The sequence below is a fragment of the Dendrobates tinctorius genome, unplaced genomic scaffold, assembly GCF_039654945.1.
Source record: "Dendrobates tinctorius isolate UK_male_01 unplaced genomic scaffold, ASM3965494v1 ptg000079l, whole genome shotgun sequence".
Classification (NCBI taxonomy): domain Eukaryota; kingdom Metazoa; phylum Chordata; class Amphibia; order Anura; family Dendrobatidae; genus Dendrobates; species Dendrobates tinctorius.
Genome location: NW_027361747.1, coordinates 28,195,867 through 28,221,148, shown reverse-complemented (window position 1 = coordinate 28,221,148; position 25,282 = coordinate 28,195,867). Strand labels below are relative to the sequence as shown.

Genomic DNA, 25,282 nt, shown 5'->3' with positions numbered 1-25,282 from the left:
ATTTCCTGGGTGAGTGATCCCGGTCACACACACCACATACATAGAGTCAGACTGGTAAGTTCCAGGGTGAGTGATCCCGGTCACACACATCACATACATAGAGTCAGAGGATGTACTGATACGTTCCCGGGTGTGTGATCCCGGTCACACACATCAAATACATACAGTCAGAGGATGTACTGTACTGATAAGTTCCTGGGTGAGAGATCCCGGTCACACACATCACTTACATAGACTCAGAGGATGTACTGATAAGTTCCCGGGTGAGTGATCCCGGTCACACATATCACATACATAGAGTCAGAGTGGTAAGTTCCAGGGTGAGTGATCCCGGTCACACACATCACATACATAGAGTCAGACTGGTAAGTTCCTGGGTGAGTGATCCCGGTCACACACACCACATACATAGAGTCAGACTGGTAAGTTCCAGGGTGAGTGATCCCGGTCACACACATCACATACATAGAGTCAGAGAATGTAGTGGTAAGTTCCCGGTTGAGTGATCCCGGTCACACACATCACATACATAGAGTCAGAGTGGTACGTTTCCAGGTGAGTGATCCCGGTCACACACATCACATACATACAGTCAGAGGATGTAGTGGTAAGTTCCAGGGTGAGTGATCCCGGTCACACACATCACATACATACAGTCAGAGGATGTACTGATAAGTTCCCGGGTGTGTGATCCCGGTCACACACATCAAATACATACAGTCAGAGGATGTACTGTACTGATAAGTTCCTGGGTGAGTGATCCCGGTCACACACATCACTTACATAGACTCAGAGGATGTACTGATAAGTTCCCGGGTGAGTGATCCCGGTCACACATATCACATACATAGAGTCAGAGTGGTAAGTTCCAGGGTGAGTGATCCCGGTCACACACATCACATACATAGAGCCAGACTGGTAAGTTCCTGGGTGAGTGATCCCGGTCACACACACCACATACATAGAGTCAGACTGGTAAGTTCCAGGGTGAGTGATCCCGGTCACACACATCACATACATAGAGTCAGAGGATGTAGTGGTAAGTTCCCGGGTGAGTGATCCTGGTCACACACATCACATACATTGAGTCAGAGTGGTACGTTCCCAGGTGAGTGATCCCGGTCACACACATCACATACATACAGTCAGAGGATGTAGTGGTAAGTTCCCAGGTGAGTGATCCCGGTCACACACATCACATACATAGAGTCAGAGAGAGGATGTAGTGGTAAGTTCCCGGATGAGTGATCCCGGTCACACACATCACATACATAGAGTCAGAGTGGTAAGGTTCTGGGTGGTCGATCCTGGTCACACACACCACATACATAGAGTCAGAGGATGTAGTGGTAAGTTCCCGGGTGAGTGATCCCGGTCACACACATCACATACATAGAGTCAGAGTGGTAAGTTTCTGGGTGGTCGATCCCGGTCACACACATCACATACATAGAGTCAGACTGGTAAGTTCCCGGGTGAGTGATTCCCGGTCACACACATCACTTACATAGAGTCAGAGGATGTAGTGGTAAGTTCCCGGGTGAGTGATCCCGGTCACACACATCACATACATAGAGTCAGAGGATGTAGTGGCAAGTTCCCAGGTGAGTGATCGTGGTCACACACATCACTTACAAAGAGTCAGAGAATGTAGTAATAAGTACTGGGGTGAGTGATCCCGGTCACACACATCACATACATAGAGTCAGAGAATGTAGTGGTAAGTTCCCGGGTGAGTGGTCCCGGTCACACACATCACATACATAGTCAGAGGATGTAGTGGTAAGTTCCCAGGTGAGTGGTCCCGGTCACACACATCACATACTCAGAGTAAGAGGATGTAGTGGTAAGTTCCCAGGTGAGTGGTCCCGGTCACACACATCACATACATAAAGTCAGAGGATGTAGTGGTAAGTTCCCAGGTGAGTGATTCTGGTCACACATATCACATAGCTATTAGAGAAATTCTTCTTCAGAATAAAATCTTATGTATCTCCCCATAACATCATCTCTGCTGCGTTAGCGGACTTTCTTGAGTTTCCTCACAAAGACACTGTAATCTCTGTGAATTGAATATTTAAACATAATCACACTCCTCATTACAAGGAGATTATTACATCAGAGTTTTATGACCATGTGAACTTCATTAGATCATGTGCTGCAAATCTCTTGAATTTATACATCATGCAAAACAAATTATTATGGGAAAGAGTTATAAAGCGTTCACTTAGAGTTTAGAAACAAGCAAAATACAGTAATCTCATATGTTTCTATATATACAGCTGGGGGTGTAACAATTGCGATCACAGAGGGTGCGCCATGCCATGGCTCATGCGCGAATGGAGCCCTGGACGTCACTGCCTATTTCGGTTGGATGGATACACATTCATCTGAAAAGTATTATGGCACAGAAAACCACCGGATCCCAGCACCTCAATACATGTACAATACCTTGAATATGCTACTGGCTAATCAGTGGCCTGCAGCTGACATTGGCGTGTCCGTTATGGGCAGTGCACGGAAGTGAAGTCATGTGCTGCCCATGGCGGGTACGTCAAAGTCAGCTTCCGGCCTCTGCTCTGGAGATGGAAGAGGACGCCACGTGTCGTGGGAGCAGAGGAAGATAAGAATCATGTATTTCTTTTTTAAATGTGTAAGATAAGAGTGGCAGAACAGGGAACATTATTACAGGAAGGGGCCAAGGATGGAGGACACAATGATAGGAAAGAGCCCAGGATGGAGAATGCTATACGAGGAAAGAGCCCAGGATGGAGGACACAATAACAGGAAAGAGCCCAAGATGGAGGACACAATAACAGGGAAGAGTCCAGGATGGAGGACACAATAACAGGAAAGAGCCCAGGATGGAGGACACAATAACAGGAAAAAGCCAAGCCCAGGATGGAGGACACAATAACAGGAAAGAGCCCAGGATGGAGGACACAATAACACGAAAGAGTCCAGGATGGAGGACACAATAACAGGAAAGCGCCCAGGATAGAGGACACAATACCACGAAAGAGTCTAGGATGGAGGAAACAATAACAGGAAAGAGCCCAAGATGGAGGACACAATAACAGGGAAGAGTCCAGGATGGAGGACACAATAACAGGAAAGAGCCCAGGATGGAGGACACAATAACAGGAAAGAGCAAAGCCCAGGATGGAGGACACAATAACAGGAAAGAGCCCAGGATGGAGGACACAATAACACGAAAGAGTCCAGGATGGAGGACACAATAACAGGAAAGCGCCCAGGATGGAGGACACAATACCACGAAAGAGTCTAGGATGGAGGAAACAATAACAGGAAAGATCCCAGGATAGAGGACACAATAACAGGAAGGAGCCCAGGATGGAGGACACAATAACAGGAAAGAGCCCAGGATGGAGGACACAGTAACAGGAAAGAGCCCAGGATGGAGGACACAGTAACAGGAAAGAGCTCAGGATGGAGGACACAATAACAGGAAAGAGCCCAGGACGGAGGACACAATAACAGGAAAGAGCTCAGGATGGAGGACAAAATAACAGGAAAGAGTCCAGGATGGAGGAAACAATAACAAGAAAGAGCCCAGGATGGAGGACACAATAACAGGAAAGAGCCCAGGATGGAGGACACAATAACAAGAAAGAGCCCAGGATGGGGGATAGTATTACTGGAAGGGGCTCGTGACTGGGGACATTATCACAGGGAGTGGCCCATAGTTGGGGACGTTATTCCAAGAAGGGGCCAGGATAGAGGACATTATTACAGGAAAGGGCCAGGATGGGAACATTATTTCAGGAGGGGGCGCATTATCACATGGAGAGGTGAATATGAATGTCTTTATAGGATCTAGAACACAATAAGGGCCCATACATCTGATCACTATTCAAGTAGGGGTCCAGTCCATATTTTGCATCAGGGCCCATTGGATTTTAGTTATGCCACGGTATCCTTTTTTATTGTAGCTTGTACACAATTTTTTCCAGTAGATGGTTTAAAACTACAAGAAACTTTGAGTAGCTACTTATTCCCTCGCCAAATTGCATGTGACCTATTATTTGTTATGTGATTGTGTATATTCTAAATAAAATGTTTGCTTGTTTGTTCCTTTCTTTCTTTGCTTTGGGTAAGAACAAGTGTTCGTTTGCCTGTAGCGCCTACACAGGAAAAGTGAAGTATTACAAGATGGATTTTTTTTAAATCAACGTGCTGTCAATACAAGGTAAAGACCTCATATTGACATATGCTCTTCGTAGACACTTTTTTTTAACTAATTGTTGGAGGTTTTAAATTAGGCACTACCATCTATTAGCTTAAAGGAGTTGTTTGGCCACAACAAATTGATGACCAATACAAACCAGAGGTCATCATTATTGGATCTGTGTGGGTCCGACCTCTGGCATTCCCACTGATCAGTTGTTATTTGCTCTGGTGGCCACAGGATTTAAATACAAAGACTAAAGCTGCTCCATTCATGGTGTAGTAACCGCCACCAGTTACTGCAGTGCAGTTACTATTCCTTTGAGTAGTGGCAGTTCTGCAGTTCCAAGCAGCGACAACTACACATGGGGTGAAGATGTCTGGAATATACTGTTATTATCGGTCTGCCCGCAAAACTGAAAACAGCTGATCGGTGAAGAAAGTCTCAGTGCAGTGAGGGTGATAGTGGATTTCCAATAAATCATTCATTTTTTAGGTAAAGCTGACAACCTTTTTTCTATTTTTAGGTGATTGGTGGGAATGGCGGGTGTTGGACTCCCAGTTATTGAATATTAATGACTTATCATACACCTAGATAATCTCTTTAATGCATATATAAAAGAAAAAGAGGAAAAAGTGCTCCAAGTGTGTTACCCTCAACATAAGACACAGTGAGCAAAGGATTGTATACGATCACCTGTCTGGGTTGTGACCTGGCACAACTCTGTACTTGAAAGAATAAAGGGCTGCTGCTCCTACCGCTGACTCACGCACCGATGGGAAGAACGTATTCAACCCAAATAAGATAAAATGGTAATTCCCAGGCGCTGCCACAGAGAGAATACATGGGTGCAAATTCTGGATCGAAATTCATTCATACAACGTGTTTCGAAGTCTGTTTGACTTCTTCATACCTGACGAAGGAGTCAACTCACCTTCGAAACGCGTTGTATAAATGACTAGCAGTCCAGAGAACACACACCCTTGTGTTCTCTCTGCGGCAGCCTCCATGGAATTACCGCTCTTTTTCCTGTTTGGTTCTAATGTATATATGTTATATAGCAATTTGCACCTACAAATAATCCAGAAAAGTGCGTGGGCTAAGATTCAATCAGTTGTGAAATCAGTCAGTGTCAGGATCACTGCATGGAAAATAAGGGCAAAGTGCAACATAAAAACAATATATATTGTATAACAAGAACTTTAGGCAGAGATTTTCAAAGATAAACTTGTTTTTAAAGGGAAGCTATCAAGACAAAATTACCTGTTATTTAAATCAGGTTTTTGTGTTAAATGTATTTAAAAAATATCAATGTTTTAATGATCTTTATTATGTTTGTAGAAAAACAAGATTAGTAACCTCTCAATTTTCACACGGCAGCATGGTGGCTCAGTGGATAGCATTGCAGCGCTGAAGCCCTGGGTTCGAATCCCACCAAGGACAACATCTGCAAGGAGTTTGTATGTTCTCCCCATGTTTGCGAGGGTTTCCTCCCACATTCCAAAGACCTATCAGTACGATAGGGAATCTAGAATGTGAGCCCCATCGGGGACAGTGATGATAATGTGTGCAAACTGTAAAGCGCTGCAGAATATGTTAGCGCTATATAAAGATTATTATTATTCACACTGGCCACTAGGAATTTTTTAGATTCATACTTTCAGTCCTTTCAGAAAGAGTTTTCAGCAGACTCCTTATCAGCAGAGGTAGGATTACAAAGATAGGTAAAACCTCTATACACAGTAGATAACACCAGATCTACAAATCACAATAGGTGACGCTGCTCTCTCCCTTCACAATGACCTTTGCACATGCTCATTAGATGCTTGATTGTAAAAGTTCAGATTAGCGTCTGTTCATTGTGGCTAATATACATGTGTTGTTTCTTGAAACAACAGGAAGTTAAATTCTATAAAAGCCCCAGTGTCCAGTGTGAAAATTGTCAGATTAAAATGGTTATTTTTTAATATAGATCAGGGGTGGGCAGTTAATTTTCCTGAGGGGTCACATGAGAAACCGTGACTGTTGTGGAGGGCCGAGCTAATATGCTGAATTTAATTCTACTCAATATTAATATCAATATATTATAATTATATTATTGATAATTTTATTATTAATTGTATCACTTAATATTGAGCAGAATTAAGTATGCTGACATCCTCTTAAATACCGTTTGAACGGTACAGCCCCTTCTTTATATCGTATAAGCACCCCCTTATTTACTGTAAAAGCCCCCACACAGCCTCCCTATATACAGCATGAGCCCCACACAGCCTCCCTTCATACACTACATGAGCCCCACAGAGCCTCCCTATATAGACTGCATGAGCCCCACGCAGCCTCTCTATATACTGCATGAGCCCCACACAGCCTCCCTTTATATACTGCATGAGCCCCACACAGCCTCCCTATATACTGCATGAGCCCCACACAGCCTCTCTTTATATACTGCATGAGCCCCACAGCCTCCCTATATATACAGCATGAGCCCCACAGCCTCCCTATATACTGCATGAGCGCCACACAGCCTCTCTATATAGAGCATGAGCCCCACACAGCCTCCCTATATATACTGCATGAGCCCCACAGCCTCCCTTTATATACTGCATGAGTCCCACACAGCCTCCCTATATATGCTGCATGAGCCCCACAGCCTCCCTATATACTGCATGAGCCCCACACAGCCTCCCTATATATACTGCATGAGCCCCAAACAGCCTCCCCATATACTGCATGAGCCCCACACAGCCTCCCTATATATATTGCATGAGTCCCATACAGCCTCGCTATATATACTGCATGAGCCCCACAGCCTCCCTCTATATTGCATGAGCGCCACACAGCCTCTCTATATATTGCATGAGCCCCACACAGCTTCACTATATATACTGCATGAGCCCCACAGCCTCCCTATATACTGCATGAACACCACATAGCCTCCCTATATACTGCATGAGCCCCACACAGCCTCCCTTTATATACTGCATGAGCCCCACACAGCCTCCCTATATACAGCATGAGCCCCACACAGCCTCCCTATATATATTGCATGAGCCCGACACAGCCTCCATATATACTGCATGAGTGCCACACAGCCTCTCTATATAGAGCATGAGCCCCACTCAGCCTCCCTATATATTCTGCATGATCCCCACACAGCCTCCCTTTATATACTGCATGAGCCCCACACAGCCTCCCTATATATTCTGCATGAGCCCCACACAGCCTCCCTTTATATACTGCATGAGCCCCACACAGCCTCCCTATATACTGCATGAGCCCCACACAGCCTCCCTTTATATACTGCATGAGCCCCACTCAGCCTCCCTATATATTCTGCATGAGCGCCACACAGCCTCCCTTTATATACTGCATGAGCCCCACACAGCCTCTCTATATATTCTGCATGAGCCCCACACAGCCTCCCTTTATATACTGCATGAGCCCCACACAGCCTCCCTTTATATACTGCATGAGCCCCACACAGCCTCCCTACATATTCTGCATGAGCCCCACACAGCCTCCCTTTATATACTGCATGAGCCCCACACAGCCTCCCTACATATTCTGCATGAGCCCCACACAGCCTCCCTATATATACACTGCATGAGCCCCACACAGCCTCCCTTTATATACTGCATGAGCCCCACAGCCTCCCTATATACTGCATGAGCACCACACAGCCTCTCTATATAGAGCATGAGCCCCACAGCCTCCCTTTATATACTGCATGAGCGCCACACAGCCTCCCCATATACTGCATGAGCCCCACACAGCCTCCCTATATATGCTATATGCTGCATGAGCCCCACAGCCTCCCTATATACTGCATGAGCGCCACACAGCCTCCCCATATACTGCATGAGCCCCACACAGCCTCCCTATATATACTGCATGAGCCACACAGCCTCGCTATATATACTGCATGAGACCCACAGCCTCCCTCTTTACTGCATGAGCCCGACACAGCCTCCCTATATACTGCATGAGTGCCACACAGCATCTCTATATAGAGCATGAGCCCCACTCAGCCTCCCTATATATTCTGCATGAGCCCCACACAGCCTCCCTTTATATACTGCATGAGCCCCACACAGCCTCCCTCTTTACTGCATGAGCCCCATAGCCTCCCTATATACTGCTTGAGAGCCACACAGCCTCCCCATATACTGCATGAGCCCCACACAGCCTCTCTATATATACACTGCATGAGCCCCACACAGCCTCCCTATATACTGCACAAGCCACACACAGCCTCCCTATATATACTGCATAAGCCCCACAGCCTCCCTATATACTGCACAAGCCACACACAGCCTCCCTATATATACTGCATAAGCCCCACAGCCTCCCTATATACTGCACAAGCCACACACAGCCTCCCTATATATACTGCATAAGCCCCACAGCCTCCCTATATACTGCACAAGCCACACACAGCCTCCCAATGTGCTGCACGAGGCCCCCATAGCCTCTCCTTGTAAAGCTCAACACCCTCATAGCCTCCCCTTGTAAAGCTCAACACCCCCATAGCCTCCCCTTGTAAAGCTCAACACCCCCATAGCCTCCTCTTGTAAAGCTCAACACCCCCATAGCCTCCCCTTGTAAAGCTCAACACCCCCATAGCCTCCTCTTGTAAAGCTCAACACCACCATAGCCTCCCCTTGTAAAGCTCAACACCCCCATAGCCTCCCCTTGTAAAGCTCAACACTACTACAGCCTCCCCTTGTAAAGCTCAACACCCCCATAGCCTCCCCTTGTAAAGCTCAATGCCCCCATAGCCTCCCCATGCCCACCCAAACATCTCATACACATGAAAAAAATGAACACCACATACTCACCTCGCTCCTGTTCCCCGGCGCTCTGCTTGTCTCTCTGCCTCTGGGGCGCTAACTGTCCGCACTGTAGCACACAGCTGACGCGATGAAATAACATCACCGCATCAGCTGTTTCACACGATGATTGGTGGAGGAACCAACGCAGTCAGCAGCGCCTATGGAGACAGCGGGTGGGCACAGTGCAGCCAGTGGACCGCAGTTTTCCTGCCCCTCGGCTGTCTCAGTATAGCCCGTGGGCCGCACTTTGCCCAGGTCTGATACAGAATGAGTAATGGAAAAAAAATTGCCAAAAATTCAAAGAAAATACTTTTACCACAAAAACCTGGTTTAAACAATAAGTAGTTTTCTGATTAATAGCTTCAATTCACTGAACAGCTTCTACTGTAGTATTCTCATATCCATGTCATGGACACAGAGTAAATCCATATGTTTTACAAAAGTCAGGTATCGTATTGTTGTAATTCACATGCATTCCTGTTAATGTGGACCCACACTTTCATAAGGGTCTTTATGTGTAGGGGCTTAAAGGAAGATGTCAGCAGGTTTTTACTATGTAATCTGACAGTATCATGAATAGGGACACATACCCTGATTCCAGTGAGGTGCCACTTAGTTTACTAGGTGCTGCAGTCAGGATAGAGTCACAGTTTTCTCTGCTTCAGATCTAGCAGAGCTCAGCCATTGAGCTGTGTATAACCCCGTACACACCACAGCTTCCTGAGTACATTACATGGCGACAGAGAGCTGCTAATCAGTGCTAGAGCCTTGGTTGGACTACTCTGCACATGCCAAGTTGTCCTGTAATGATAATCTCCTGCTGATAAAACACTGGATGTATTGAAAGACCAAAACATAGCCCAAGAAGTGACATATTGCTGGAATCAGAGTCCCTGCTCCTAAATTTTGCTGGTCTCAGATTACATAGCAAAACCTGGTGACAGATTCCATTTAAATATCCTGCACATTAGTGAAGGTCCGAGTCCTGAAACCACCAATATTGCACAAAAGACTGCTGAAAAGCAGGAGCAATGAGCTCCACAGGCAGCATTGCTGGGCTTCTGTCCTTCAGTCTGAGCACGTGCAGAGTAGTATAGGGACCCACAGATTCTCTTTAGCCTCTAAACTGCTCTGCGCAGGCACTCAAAGAACTGACTGCTCCTGTCTCCTATACTCATGGCTTCTGCTTGCTAAAGTGAACACTTCTGAGCAGTGTTTTGTTCAGTCGGTGGGAGTTCAGGACCCAGGCGCCCACCAATCTGCAGCACAGACAACACATGTAAAAGGGCAAACTCTGATTTGAACAAAAAATGCAACATATTGTAGAAAACAGAGCATCCAAGAAAGTTGTTATTTAAAAAAAAAAAAGAAATATCATGGAAAACACTGAAAAACAACAAAATATACAGTGCCTTGTGAAAGTATTCGGCCCTCTGGAACTTTTCAACCTTTTCCCACATATCATGCTTCAAACATAAAGATACCAAATGTAAATTTTTGGTGAAGAATCAACAAGTGGGACACTATTGTAAAGTTGAACGAAATTTATTGGTTATTTTAAATTTTTGTGGAAATTCAAAAACTGTAAAGTGGGGCGTGCAATATTATTTGGCCCCTTTACTTTCAGTGCAGAAAACTCACTCCAGAAGTTCATTGTGGATCTCTGAAAGATCCAATATTGTCCTAAATGACTAATGATGATAAATGTAATCCACCTGTGTGTAATCAAGTCTCCGTATAAATGCACCTGCTCTGTGATAGTCTCAGGGTTCTGTTTGAAGCACAGAGAGCATCATGAAGACCAAGGAACACAACAGGCAGGTCCGTGATACTGTTGTGGAGAAGTTTAAAGCCGGATTTGGATACAAAATGATTTCCAAAACTTTAAACATCCCAAGGAGCACTGTGCAAGCGATCATATTGAAATGGAAGGAGTATCATACCACTGCAAATCTACCAAGACCCGGCCATCCCTCTAAACTTTCATCTCAAACAAGGAGATGACTGATCAGAGTTGCAGCCAAGAGGCCCATGATCACTCTGGATGAACTGCAGAGATCTACAGCTGAGGTGGGACAGTTTGTCCATAGGACAACAATCAGTCGTACACTGCACAAATCTGGCCTTTATGGAAGAGTGGCAAGATGAAAGTCATTTCTCAAAGATATCCATAAAAAGTGTCATTTAAAGTTTGCAACAAGCCACCTGGGAGACACACCAAACGTGTAGAAGAAGGTGCTCTGGTCAGATGAAACCAAAATCGAACTTTTTGGCAACAATGCCAAACAATATGTTTGGTGTAAAGGCAACACAGCTCATCACCCTGAACACACCATCACCACTGTCAAACATGGTGGTAGCTGCATCATGGTTTGGGCGCCTGCTTTTCTTCAGCAGGGACAGGGAAGATGGTTAAAATTGATGGGAAGATGGATGGAGCCAAATACAGGACCATCCTTGAAGAAAACCTGTTGAAGTCTGCAAAAGACCTGAGACTGGGACGGAGATTTGTCTTCCAACAAGACAATGATCCCAAACATAAAGCAAAATCTACAATGGGATGGTTCACAAATAAACGTATCCAGGTGTTAGAATGGCCAAGTCAAAGTCCAGACCTGAATCCAATCGAAAATATGTGGAAGAGCTGAAAACTGCTGTTCACCAATGATCTCCATCAAACCTCACTGAGCTCGATCTGTTTGCCAAGGAAGAATGGGCAAGAATTTCAGTCTCTCGATGTACAAAACTGATGGAGACATACCCCAAGCGACTTGCAGCTGTGATCGCAGAAAAAGGTGGCGCAACAAAGTATTAAGTTAAAGAGGCCGAATAATATTGCACGCCCCACTTTTCAGTTTTTGACTTTCCACAAAAATTTAAAATAACCAATAAAATTCGTTCAACTTCACAATTATGTCCCACTTGTTGTCGATTCTTCACCAAAAATTTACATTTGGTATCTTTATGTTTGAAGCATGATGTGTGGGAAAAGGTTGAAAAGTTCCAGGGGGCCGAATACTTTTGCAAGGCATTGTAAATATATGGATTACATACACAACTGGAGTCAGCAATGTATGCAATGTAACCCCTTCCAGAATACACAGGACACTCATCCCCATTCAGTTACAGGACAAAGTAACTTCAGATTCTTACCTGATAAAAGCAATATAAGACAAACTGCAAAAAAGTCCGGGTATTCAGCCAGACCAGGCGAATTCATCCTGAAATATGTCCTAAAAAACTGACCAATCTGCTTCCCTAGAAGTTCATCAAATGTACCACTCCAAGCCCGTGCCACACTGGAGGTACCTGCAGAGACACAGCATTAAGCAGATGATTCCTTTTTAACTATTATGGAAATTAGAGTTTCCCTTTGTAATTCTCAAAGGAAACCTGTCATGTCCACAAACACTATTAGCCTGCAGATAAAAGAATAAACTCCACGTTAAGAGAGTTCCAATGTTTCTTGGCCGCATTACTAAAAGCGCGGCTGCTGGTAGAAAGTGAACTTTATTCCTCCCAGTAGCCGCTGGCTTTCACTCATACCGATGCTGCAGAGAAGATAGTCATCGCCCAGTGCACAGTGAGCAGCAGCTGTAGGCACGCTAAGGGACTTTGATTCACAGCTTGCTCTGTAACTCATTTCCTTCTGGTATCTTTGCTTTCAGTCGGTCGTATTAAAGGGGTTAGAATACAAGTCGTCTGTCACTATATGTGACTGCAGATTTGTGAAACTGAGCTGGGAGAATTGTCCGGTGCCGGCGCCAGGAGCAGGGAGCGCATGACCTCAAGTATGTGATTTGCACACACGTGGTCACATGCCGACTAGATGTGCATGGCCTTGCTCAATGCAAGTATATCAAGCGAGGCCAGAAATATCTAGTCGGCATGTGACTGCGTGTGTGCAAATCACATACTTGAGGTCATGCACCGGAAGAATGCACATCGCTGTCTGTGCGCTGTGAGTTTAAACAAGTCTGCAGTCACATAAAGTGACCAATGACTTGAGCCCTAAGGCTGTACAACTCCTTTAACCTGCAGATTAACCCTATACCTGCAGGTTAATAGCATTTGGTTCCCTTTAATTAGGGAGTCCTCTGGACTTCTTAAAGTACCAAACTCTAAATGAGCTGTTAACATGAAACGTCCATGATCTTCTAGAGCACATGCGACCTTGATGCAGTTTTGATATTTGTCTTTATCTATCCTGCAATAAATAATCTAATGTATGACAAATACATTACCCGACATTTGGAAACATGTAACTTTGACACATATTATAAAACAATATATACTTCATGTCAACCCTAGATGAGAAACACCACCCTGGAGTCCAGGGCCGGAGAGGAGCTTTATTTTATTTCCCAATTAAGTGAGTTACAAACCATAGATCAAGTATTTCGTTTTTATCTGTATTTTTTTTTTTAGTTCCTGGAAAGCCTGTGTAAGGCTGTGTGCCCACGATGCGATTTTTAAGCGTTTTTGCCGCGATTTTCGGCACGAAAACGCTGCGAAAACGTTTAAAAATCTTGTACAGAACGCCCCCATGCATTCCTATGGCATTCCGCACATGCTGTGCTAATGCTGCGCTTTTTTCCACGGCGGAATCGCATCGCGGAACAAATCGCAGCATGATCATTCTTTTGTGCGGAATCGCAAAGAATTGCCGCGATTCCGCACCCATAGGAATGCATGAGAATCGCTTACTTCCCGCATGTGGCTATGCCCACCATGCGGGTAGTTAAGCGTCTCATGTGCGGTTGGTACCCACGGTGTGGAGGAGAGGAGACTGTCCTCCAGGCCCTGGGTACCATACCCCTGTAAGAAAAAAAAAAAATCGGGGTATATTTACCTTCCGACGTCCCGCGCTGCATTCCCGGCCTAAGCGTTCCCAGTAATGCCTTGCGGCAAGGTCCTGTGATGACGTGGTCTCGCGTGACTCTAGCGGTCTCGCGAGATCGCTATAGTAACGCGAGACCAACATCATCACAGGTCTCGCAAGGCATTACTGGGAACGCTGTGGCCCGGGATGGCAGCGCGGGACGCCGGAAGGTAAATATACCCCGATTTTTTATTTTTTTTATCATTTTTAACATTTTATCTTTTACTATTAATGCCGCCTAGGCGGCCTCAATAGTAAAAACCTGGTCACACTTGTCAAACACTATGTTTGACGAGCGTGACCAACCTGTCAATCACTTTCCAAGCGATGCTTCAAATCGCTTGGAAAGTGCTTGAGAAAATCGCGGCAAAATCGCGAATAGAATCGCGGTGAAATCGAGCGGAAAAAAACACGATTTCTGGGAAGGAGTCCGGTTTTCACTGTGCGTTTTAACACGCAACGTGGGCACATAGCCTAAGTGTTTATACATATATGGTAAATCTTGACAACTGGCTGTAAATCTACAGGCCCATTCACATTGGCCACTTATAAACACAATTACTAAGATAATTGACCCAGTGTGTATGAAGAAGAGGAAACATAATTATTGATTACGACTCAGTAAGAATGATTGTTATTTGAGGCATAACATGATATTGCCCCAACATCTATACAAAACATCACTGCCTAAGGGCAATTTCCATTCCACTGAATGTGGTGATTGTTCACTGACTGGGTTCTAGAACACAATTTTTAAACTACCAATATTTTGTTCATTGATTGAAAACTGAAAAGGTATGAATGGATTTTAAAGAAAGTGTATCATCAGAAAATGACTGATTGTTTAAACCTTTTATTTTTTTGCGCTACATGTACCGTATTTTAAAAAAAATATTGCCAATGTTTTTTTTTCATATCACAATCTATTAAAAAAAATTAAAATAGTAATTCTGTAATTTTTACTCTGGCCACTAGGGCTGTTTTAGAATCTTATTTTCTCTCCTTTTAGGAAGCATTTTGAGTTCTCATCAGTAGAGGGAGGATTACTGTGGCAGGTAACGCCTCTATATACGGCTGATTGGAAAGCACTCACCAATCACAAAAGGTGATTTAACAACTCGCCTCCTCCCTCTCCCTTTACAATGTTGTTTGTGTAAGGGGGTGGCGTTCCTATGGACCGTAGAGACAAGCTGCCACTTTAAGAGACAGCAGCCCCTTGGTTAGAGCAGTGGGACATTCTGCACTTCCCTGCTGTAAAGACTGTTTTGGTCTCTTCTGCCAGCACTGGAGAGGGGAGGGGCTGCTTTTCTGTGTGTGAAGAGACAAGGTTTCTGCAGGAATGACATGTGCCTGAGCTGTGAAGGAAAGACTTTGTAAACTCTTCTGTGGAAAACAAGGTGGCTTTCCTATGTTGCCGTGAGGAGCCATGAAGGAAAGACAAGAAAGGAATCCAGAGGAGGGAATCCACCATTTCTAGGAGCATCACTGGACCTGCACACAAGGAAAAGACCACGTTGCACAAAGCTTGCAGGAAGAAGTGCGCATCATCTTGCAAAGCTGCAGGCCCCTGGGAATGGACTGAGATACCAACGCTACTGTGAGTGTTAACCTCTTTTGTGCACATGCTAGGGTTTAGGATAGGCTGCAATAGATAGAGCACGGCAGCCGTGTGGCCAGGTTAGCAAAGGACAGATAGGTTATACTTAGTGCTGCTTGACGGCCCAGCTAGAGAATATTATCCTTGTAAATTGTCTGTTTTCATTGCATACCCCTGTTTCTGCATTTTCCTAAATACTGCATTCCTTGCCTGTAAATAAATTAACCCTTTGTTGTTTGCACTTCATCTTGGGTAACGTAGTCTCCCTGCACTGTGGTGGTCCCCCAGCCATCGCTTCATTTGCACACACTTCAATACAAAAGGAAGGCTGGGCATTGTGGCTATGCATTTGTTTTATTTCCTGAAACAACGGGAGATTAAATCTAAAAAAGCCCTAGTGGCCGATGTGAACATTTCAAGAGTTGTAATTTTTTACTTGAAATTTAGATTGTGCTATGTAAAAAAAAATCAAAATAGAAAAAAAATAATCACGTAAGCAATAGGTTATATTTTGATGACAGCTTTCCTTTAAAAAATATATCCTGAACTTTATGAAAAGCAAAAAAAATGTAACTAGGCACTAACAGGCAGGTAGTTGCTACTTACCTGCTTGTTGTGCACGGTGCCATTCTTACCCGGCACAGAGCAGTCACAGACCAGTCCTACCAAGGATTCGGCTGCCTCTGCTGATGTAATGGGGCTTGACTTCCGATGTCATTCTGATTGACAGCCGGCTCCCCCAGTTAGACAACTGGAATTCGGCTGTCAATCAGAATGATGTCGGCAGTCCTTAAAGCGGAGTGGAAAGGAAGCCTCCACTCTGTCAACATGATGTCAGCAGATGGAGCTGAATTGCCGTCAGTAGCCTACGTGCCAGGGAAGAACAGCGCCTTGCACAACAGGCAGGTAGGTAGCAACTACCTGCCTGTTAGTGCTTAGGCACATTTTTAGTTTACCGTAAAGTCCTCGATATGCCTTTTAAGAATAAAAATGATTGGGAGGGTGGGGAGTTTCGAAGATGTAAGGCTAAGTTCCCACAATGAGCTTTTTGTGGAGTTTTGATGCTGCATATTTTTGCTGCGTCAAATACACAGCATCTTACAGTTCCAGCAAAGTGTGAGGGATTTCTAGAAACATCATGCATTGATGCTTTTTTTATTCTGCATAAACTGACCGGTGTGTTTGAAATCCGCAGCATGTCAATTTCTCTTGCGGTTTCTGTGCTGACTTTCCTCATAGACTTACATTAGATGTGGAAAATTTCCAGGTAAAAAATGCACATACTCTTTTAGTGCTTTTCCATGGCATCAAAAACGCATATAATCTGTAGCTAAAGTGTATCAATAAAGTTGTGTCAAAGCCAAATACCAGGAAGTATCAAAAACAAAGCAGCTTTATTTACAGCATGACACACCAAACAGACAAAAACTGCAGCAGCAAAAACGCAATAAAAACGAATGTTAAAAAAGCGCACACAAAACGCAATGAAAAACCACAAGTAATTTAATTTAAATAATAAGTGCAGAAATTGTACAACATTAGAACCTCACCAAAAGTTCATCATGGGAACGTACGATTAGGGTGCAGTTAGGATGTTGCTGTAGAAAGTAGATTATTGGTAGACCCTGGTGAAATTGGTGGGATCTAGCTCTAAGTATCCTATTCCTGTGGACAACTTTTCTAAACCAGACAAACGTCTAGGCAATAATCATTACATTAATATATCATCCAGGAAATTATGGGTGAGGTCTATGGAATCCAGTAAAGCTGGATAGGCTAAGGGCTCTGGTAAATCCTGTTTTCGAGCCTGGATTTTTCTGGAATGATAGGCAGGTTTGGTAGTTGGGCCTGTTCTGCCCTTCCTGGGGTGATTTTTCTGTAGGCCTCAGTACAGATGCAGTGCAGGAAAACCATCTGAAGAGGAAGAAGGCGTCAGATCTAGCAATTCTGCTACTGAGGATTGATGTTCTCCATTCTGAGTTATTGGTGAGAGGACTATTACCTACTTGTTTCTTTTTTAGTTGGTTGGTAGAAGACCACCTGTATGGTGAGAGAAGCTGATGTCCAGTTAGGGCCCAGCTAAGCAGGGGTAATTTGTGTTTTGTGCCTGGATGTGAAAGGTTTTACGAATATTTTATAGACCAACAATAAAGAGTAAGACATGCCGTGTCTGACCCGAACTTGTGTGTCGCTGTCTCTGACTGCAGCTAATCCTATTTTTGCCATTTTGCCAGATAATCTTCCACATTACGAGTTAATTAGGAGCGTCTAACTGGTCTGTAGGAGCCAGAACTCTTAATGGTTGGTAGGGGATCAAATACTTATTTCTCACTGCAAAATGCAAATAAATTTATATAATTTATACAATGTGGTTTTCTTGATTTTATTTTTGATATTCTATCTCTCAATGTTAAAATTAACCTACCCTTAAAATTATAGACTGTTCATCTCTTTGTCAGTGGGTAAACTTCCTTTGATATCAATGGGCAATCCAATCATTATTTATCACTGTTGATTGAGGCAACACTAGTTTACAGGGGATTATAGAAACAAGGCTCTGAATTTGGGTACAATATTGATTTTTCAGTTTAGCCTTTTAGTGTTCTCTCCCCTGCTGTTACACACCCCTAGCCAAATCCAGTTTGGCTATCATATCAGCAAAATACCTACATGCAATGTATATAGTCCATGCTGACAGGTTCTCCAAGTTTTTCATACTGCAATAAAATTCAAAACTGAATCCAAAATGAGCAAAAAGTGCAGTCATATTCGCCTTGCTCAGTCAGATTTAGAACTAAAGTTCAGAGAACTATGGATAAGTGATCGCCCATGTAAGAAAGGCCACAAGATAGATAGTGATACTATAGAGAGTTAATCCGCACCCCCATCGGGTAGCTGGTCAACTTGCCTAACCTAGCCAGTAAATTAGAAAATTGGCCTTACCTATGACATAAGATAGAATAAGATTCCAGCCTGTAATAAATGCCCAGAGTTCTCCAACTGTGACGTATGTGTACAAGTAAGCGGATCCAGTTTTCGGCACCCGGGCTCCGAATTCAGCATAGCAGAGGCCTGCCATGACAGATGCCAATGCTGCAATAAGGAAGGAAACGACAATGCTGGGTCCAGAGTTTGACTTTGCCACTTCTCCGGCAAGAACATAGACTCCGGCTCCAAGAGTGCTTCCAACACCCAGAGCGATGAGGTCCACGGTCGACAGACATCGACATAGTTTGGAATCTTCGAGACTGTCTAACGTTACAATCTTTCTTCTGAGCAAACATCGGGCAGCTGATATCGCTGCTCTACAGGGAACCATGATGGCGTCTTTTTTCTAAGCATGGGAAAAATAAGAAACAGTTCATGAAAGGTATCACAAGGCCGTGTTCACCAATGTTACACATGACTGAATAATCATTGCAAATAAACCTTTTTTCTAGTCATAACAGATTAAGTCACAAGTTTTGCAGCTTCAGGGAGAAAAGTAAATCTGTTTGCTTTTCCACAGTACGTTTGCTACATTTTCAACATTCATTCTTTCTCTACACTTGCTACGCTAGCCATTCTCTCGTCATTTAATAGCCTGATTAGAGAAGCAGAGCATGCATTGTACAAGCAGTAATAGGCTTTTCTGCTCAAACAGACTGTCTTTGTACTCGGCAGCTCATGTCCTGTTTACACATGTTCTGCGATCGGCAGCTGGGAGAACAAAAACCTCATTTTCTCCCTTTAGCTGCTGTTTCAGTAGGCCGGCCCCACAGGATGTAAATGTCTTTTACCTGCAGATTAAACTCAGATCTGAAAGTAAAGAGTGTTTCTGGATGTGACAATTAAATTAAAGGACTCACTAGCTTGTAGAGTACATGGACCTCAGAGTATGGGTGTAGTCAGACGGACATATAAATTGGACCGCAAAGCTCGGACTGGCCAGTGGCTCTCCTGACCTGAGCATGGCAGTTCCATAGAAATACATAAAATTGTCATGCTCGGGTCTGGAGAGCTGCCGGCCAGTCCATACATTAAGGTCTGATCTCGGACCAATTTATACAGTTAAAACCCAAGTTAAGACCAAAATAATAAAGGACACACCTCAAGCCAAGATAAATACCAAAAAGACGGAAGTGTGAAACCAAAAAGTGTAATTAAAACAAAAAGTTTATTGAATAAGTAGAATAAGTTCAGGTAAAGCCTAATAAGTAATGTGAGCTGTTTGCATAAAATATATAGTAATGCCCAAAAATGGCTGCAAAGGCTAACAGTGTAGCGTCACAAGTACATGGCAGTAAGCAGAATTATAAAAGTGCAATAGTGCAAGGATAAAATTGCAATGACAGTCAGCAAGACATAACATAAAGTGCAATAGTGCTGCAAAGGATTAAAATATAAACCTAAGGATGCATGTAACAGTGCAAGTGCCCAAAAAAATGCTATCCACTGGCTGTATGACCATAAATGCAAGCATCCATTAAAGCTGACCGTCACTGAAAGGCATAGTTGCCGTGTAGACCGGACAAGGAGAGGGCCCCAAACTTATTCTACTTTTGGTACTTTATATACTCTCTTCATGAAATCTCTATTTAATATGGGTACTTTGCTCTATATTTATTATTCAATTAAATGTGATTTCATTGTCACAAGTATATAACTTTTTTTGTAGACCCCTTGGAGCTCATTCTGTTCAGTTTTAGTCCCTTTATACCAGTGTAATTTTATCTTTTTTGTGTATTCAATAAACTTTTCATTTTAATTACACTTTTTGGTTTCACACTTCCATCTTTTTGGTATTCAATGTCTGACTGCACCCTATATCTGATCTGTCAAGAGAAACACTTCCCTTTAATCCAAGGTTGCAATAAAGATATACCAAATGGCACGTGAAATAGAAGACAGCCCAACAACATGTGTAGTATAGAGTACAACCTGCAACTAACAGGCAATGGCGTATAAGGGTTAATGAGTGTAGGATTTGATTTTGATGAGATACATGGTAAACTTTGAGCCACAAGGAAAAAAAGGTTTATTTCTTCAGATCTGTTTGTTAGGCCGGGATCACTCTACCGTGTGTGATGTGAGAAACTCGCACGAGTCTCACGCATCAACACCAGGCGCTACCGAAGGCACTCAGAACCGGAGCTGCGGCTGCATAGAAACACATGCAACCGCAGCTCCGGTCCTGAGTGCCGGCAGCAGCGCCGGATGTTGATGCGAGAGACTCGGGCGAGTTTCTCGCATCACACACAGTAGTGCTAGTGTGATACCGGCCTTAAAATCATATACATATCAGTGTACCCGCTTTTCCACGCTTTCATCTCTAATTATTATGCAGGAACTATGTAATATTAGCCAGTAGTCAATCTTGCACACTTTGTCCATGCCTGCATTATATTTGCTTAACAAGAAAGGCCCTTTTACATTTAGCGATGCACCAGCGATCCGACCAGCGATCCCACCCGGTCAGGATCGCTGGTGCATCGCTAAATGATCGCTAGTGAGCTTTCATACAGAAAGACCTCACAGCGATGCAGCAGCGACGCAGCGCACGATACTCACCTTTCACACACAGCGATCCTGCGTCCTCCCGCCCGCCTCCACGCGTCGCTCGTCGTCACAGCAGGAAGTCTCAGCAGGAAGCGCCCGACGAGAAATGGAGCCGGACATTCTCGCGCTATCAGCGATGGACAGCGGGGGAGCCGGTCGCTGGTAAGTATCACACATAGCGATATCACTAGCAATATCGCTATAACGTCACAAAACCAGTGACGTTTTAGCGATATTGCTAGCGATATTGCTTAGTGTAAAACCCCCTTAAGTGAGGAGCTGAATCAGCAGTCTTTATAACTCCAGTGGATATAACCATATTCATAAATGTCCACTTCTCCTATATGCAAGGGGTGGTCTGAAACACAATTAATTTTCATTCTAAATGCCTATATATTTAATGCTATAATCTAAACTATTTTTTAATATTCTATTTAATATTATATTTTTGATCAGAAGTAACGAGTCGATAGGAGAGCGCACTGTCACGGTCCATTTTTGGAGACGTGGCAGAATGTGGATTCTTATAGAACCCTTTTTCCCCCGGTGGCCGCTGGGGTTTACTACAACTGTAGTTGTTTTGGTGCTGGTTTTGCCCCCGGTGGCCGCTGGGGTTACTACACGTTTGAATTAAACAACAGGTGATGACTACTCCCCCCTCCTTCCTATAAAAGGTCGTCATGTGCAGTAAATCACTGTTGGTAATATTGTCCATTTGTTATACAACCGTGGTGAAGACTGGACCTACCTGGTGGAGAGGGGGTTCAGCTTATCTGGAGCAGTGGAGTTGCTGCTGGATGCTGATCGGATCCTTATTCTGTTGCTTGGAGCATTTGCAGCACAGCAAAGCTAAGTTTTGGGTTTTAGTTGCTTTAACCCCGTGGTGTCTGTTTTATTTTCCTTTGTGTGTTATTGGGTGCAGTTCACTTTATTCCCTGTCTCACCTCCTGGGGAGGGGGTTGGTGGTTCAGGGCTAAACAGGAGAAAGGGACAGGTCGGGGACTTGGGCCTCACTACCTTCAAGTGTACCCCCAAGATAAGGAGAGTCAGGGCACCCCCTTAGCCTGAGGGGCAGTTCAGGGGCCCAGGCTCCACATCTCCTACTTTTGTCCCAACTGCCCCGTGACACGCACGAGTAGTGCACGTTGTAAGACAAATACCTGGCTTGCAAAGAACAGCGCCGAGTGATCTCATTTGCAGGGGCGCTGGTCTCAGCACACTGGGTAATCCTTTTACACTGAGCACTGACAGTGCGCTCTGTTGCTGGCTCATTAGTTCTGATCAGAACCGGCAAGTGAGAGCACTGTCATTGTGCACATCGCACATTGAGAAGAATCTACCGAACATCTGTCGAAATAAACAACTGACACATGCTCAGTAGAGCTAAAATGAATGCCACTGATGACAGTTCATTTAGGGGAGGGCAGAGGCTGCAACAGTGACCGTAGCCTAGGCCCCTGATGACACTTCACTTGAGTATCTCAGCATGATGTGACAAAAAGGAAGCAGTACAAACAAATAAAGCAGTTACATAGTGTAGCTGGGAAGGATAGGAACTTATTAATTAAAGTACGGTATATTAAAAATAGATTAGATCATGGCATTCAATAGACAGGCATTTAGAATGAGAATTAATTTGTGTTTCGAACCACCCAATAATGATGTTATTGTAATGATAGGAATAGAGAAATTGATATATTTCAGCATTACAGAAAACCAATGTTACAAAAGGTATCAAACATAAAAGCAACCTAAACATTACAGGATCAAGGATATTGAAACTCTGGGTGTTTGTGTCCAACATTTTCCTATATAAATAATTCTTTACAGATCAATACGAATTTGCGTCCTCGGCCGGCATCAGACTGTGCACAGCTTGCAAACATGAGCCATATACTGCAGGGGCTAGAAAAGCTCTTTCACATAGTGAGTTTGCTTGTTCCCTTATGGGGGTGGAGGGAGAAAGTGACCGGTGATTGGATAGTCAATGACATGGTGCAAATAGCTGTGACTAAGGGATCCATAAATCACGTATGTAAAGAGAATGAAGATACACACAGTAGGAAATATGGGACAGAGATATATCTGGGTCACGTGTGCGCACTATACTATACTCAAATATAAGAACATTTTGCCAGGAAATCACACTAATATTCTACATCAACGACTGTAATATCCATAAAAAGGAAGCACACAGGACGAAAAGTATTTTTCATATGTTAATTACTTTTACAAAGTCTTTTAACCCTTCCCTGACCTGGCAAAAATTTGTTTTTGCACATATTTTTTTTCCTCCCTTTCTTCTTTTGGTGCTTCATTCACCAAATAACGTTCTGAAAAATGAGAAAACAAAATCCAAGTGGAGTGAAATGGTGAAGCAAAAAAAATCAGTACGGCCATTTATTTTTTGGGTTCTATTTATACGCTGTTTATTGTATGGTAAAAATGCCCTGACAATATTATTTTCAGGACACACTGTTTATGGCAATACCAAAGTTGTATATTTTATTTGATAATAAAAATTCAGAAATTTGTACCAAAGATCTTGTTTTTCCATCAATGTCACTTTTACTATATACTGAATTACTCCAGCATTGCAGTATCTCCTATAAAGTCCAGCCATAGACTAGGCTTCATAGTAGTACAGTTATGGTGGCAATGATGGCCTTCAGTAGGTCCTTGCCTGCCATGGCAGCCCGTCGGCAACTCATCATCTGCAGGGGGCTGATGGGCATTGGCATGGACCCCCTTGGATCGCACCACATAGATTAGCACTAGCAACAGACACTGCTGTTAGAGGAAGTGTTGCTTGAATAAGATAGCTGGCAGCTGCCATGTATAGTACGGGCTCAGCTCCTAAGATATTATATAATAATGCATACCTATTTCAGGAAGGGGTTAATTATTACACTTAAGACCCACAGTTCTCTGACTGGCACACCAAATAGTTTGAGACTACTGCATCAACAGGTGTGTGGTTGACTGGTTGTAGGGGTACAAAGGTAGCAGTGGCTAAATGTCTCTCGCTACTTGAAAAGACACCAATGTCATATAGCACATGGTAGGCAGGGGTGTGGTTACCAATATTGTATTGGCGTATAATAGCTTTATGTTACGCCTTTGTGCAGTACTATCAGTGGCTTAACTAAAGTCCAATGGGCCCTGGTGCAAAATTAGCATCTGCCCCCCCCCTCGTCTCTGCATGTTGGTTAGGTGTATGGGCTCTGAGGATATATGAGTCCCCCCTCTCCCCCATTATTTAGTAATGTCTCCTATCTTGGGCTCTTTCCAAGTATGTATGTCCCGCTTCCTGGGCCCATCCTAGGTTACATGTCTCCCATCCTGGCATATGTCTCCCATTCTGCTGCTGTTCTTTAATGCATAGAAAAAAAAAAGATTATACACTAGACCTCAAGTAACTTGGACTGTCTGTCTCTCCACTCTTCCTCCAGACTCTGGTACCTTGATTTCCAAGGTCTAGTGTGAAGTTTCCACAATCAGTGATGGTTTGGGGAGCCATGTCATCTGCTGGTGTAGGACCACTGTGTTTTATGAAGACCAAAGTCAGCTCAGCCGTCTACCAGGAAATTTTAGAGCACTTCATGCTTTCCTCTGCTGACAAGATTATTGGAGATGGAAATTTCAATCTCCAGCAGGACTTGGCACCTGTCCACACTGCCAAAAGTACCAATAACTGGTTTACAAACAACAGTATCAGTGTGCTTGATTGGCCAGCAAACTTGCCTGACCTTAACCCAATAATCTATGGAGTATTGTAAAGAGGAAGATGAGAGACACCAGACCCAACAATGCAGACGAGTGAAGGCTGCTATCAAAGCAACCTGGGCTTCCATAACACCTCAGCAGTGCCACAGGCTGATCGCCTCCATGCCATGTCACATTGATGCAGTAACTGATGCCAAAGGAGCCCCGACCAATTATTGAGTGAACATACATTTCAGTAGGCCAACATTTTGGATTTTAAAATAATTTTTTTCAAGCTGGTGTTATAAAGTATTCTAATTTACTGAGATAATGACTTTTGGGTTTTCATTGGCTGTAAGCCATAATCATCAACATTAACAGAAATAAACACTTGAAATATATATTAGATAGAGTCATTACACACACAGGGATCTGAGTTTCACTTTTTGTATTGAAGAACTGAAATAAATGAACTTTTTGATGATATTCTAATTTTGTGAGATGCAACTGTATACTGTAGCACTCAATCGCTGATT

General features: G+C 43.7%; 1 protein-coding gene across 5 annotated transcripts in view; it reads right to left on the bottom strand.

Moving 5' to 3' along the window:
• The window catches only part of SLC7A2 (solute carrier family 7 member 2), a 162,120-nt gene that overhangs the window by 61,136 nt on the left and 75,702 nt on the right, over positions 1 to 25,282 (bottom strand). For all 5 annotated transcript variants that reach the window (XM_073583616.1, XM_073583619.1, XM_073583617.1 and 2 more), the window contains exons 2-3: positions 18,447 to 18,837; positions 12,178 to 12,333 (exon numbers count right to left, since the gene is read on the bottom strand). In XM_073583616.1, the coding sequence (XP_073439717.1) occupies positions 12,178 to 12,333; positions 18,447 to 18,822 (532 nt within the window). In that variant the 5' untranslated portion in view covers positions 18,823 to 18,837. The remainder of the gene's footprint in view (positions 1 to 12,177; positions 12,334 to 18,446; positions 18,838 to 25,282) is intronic.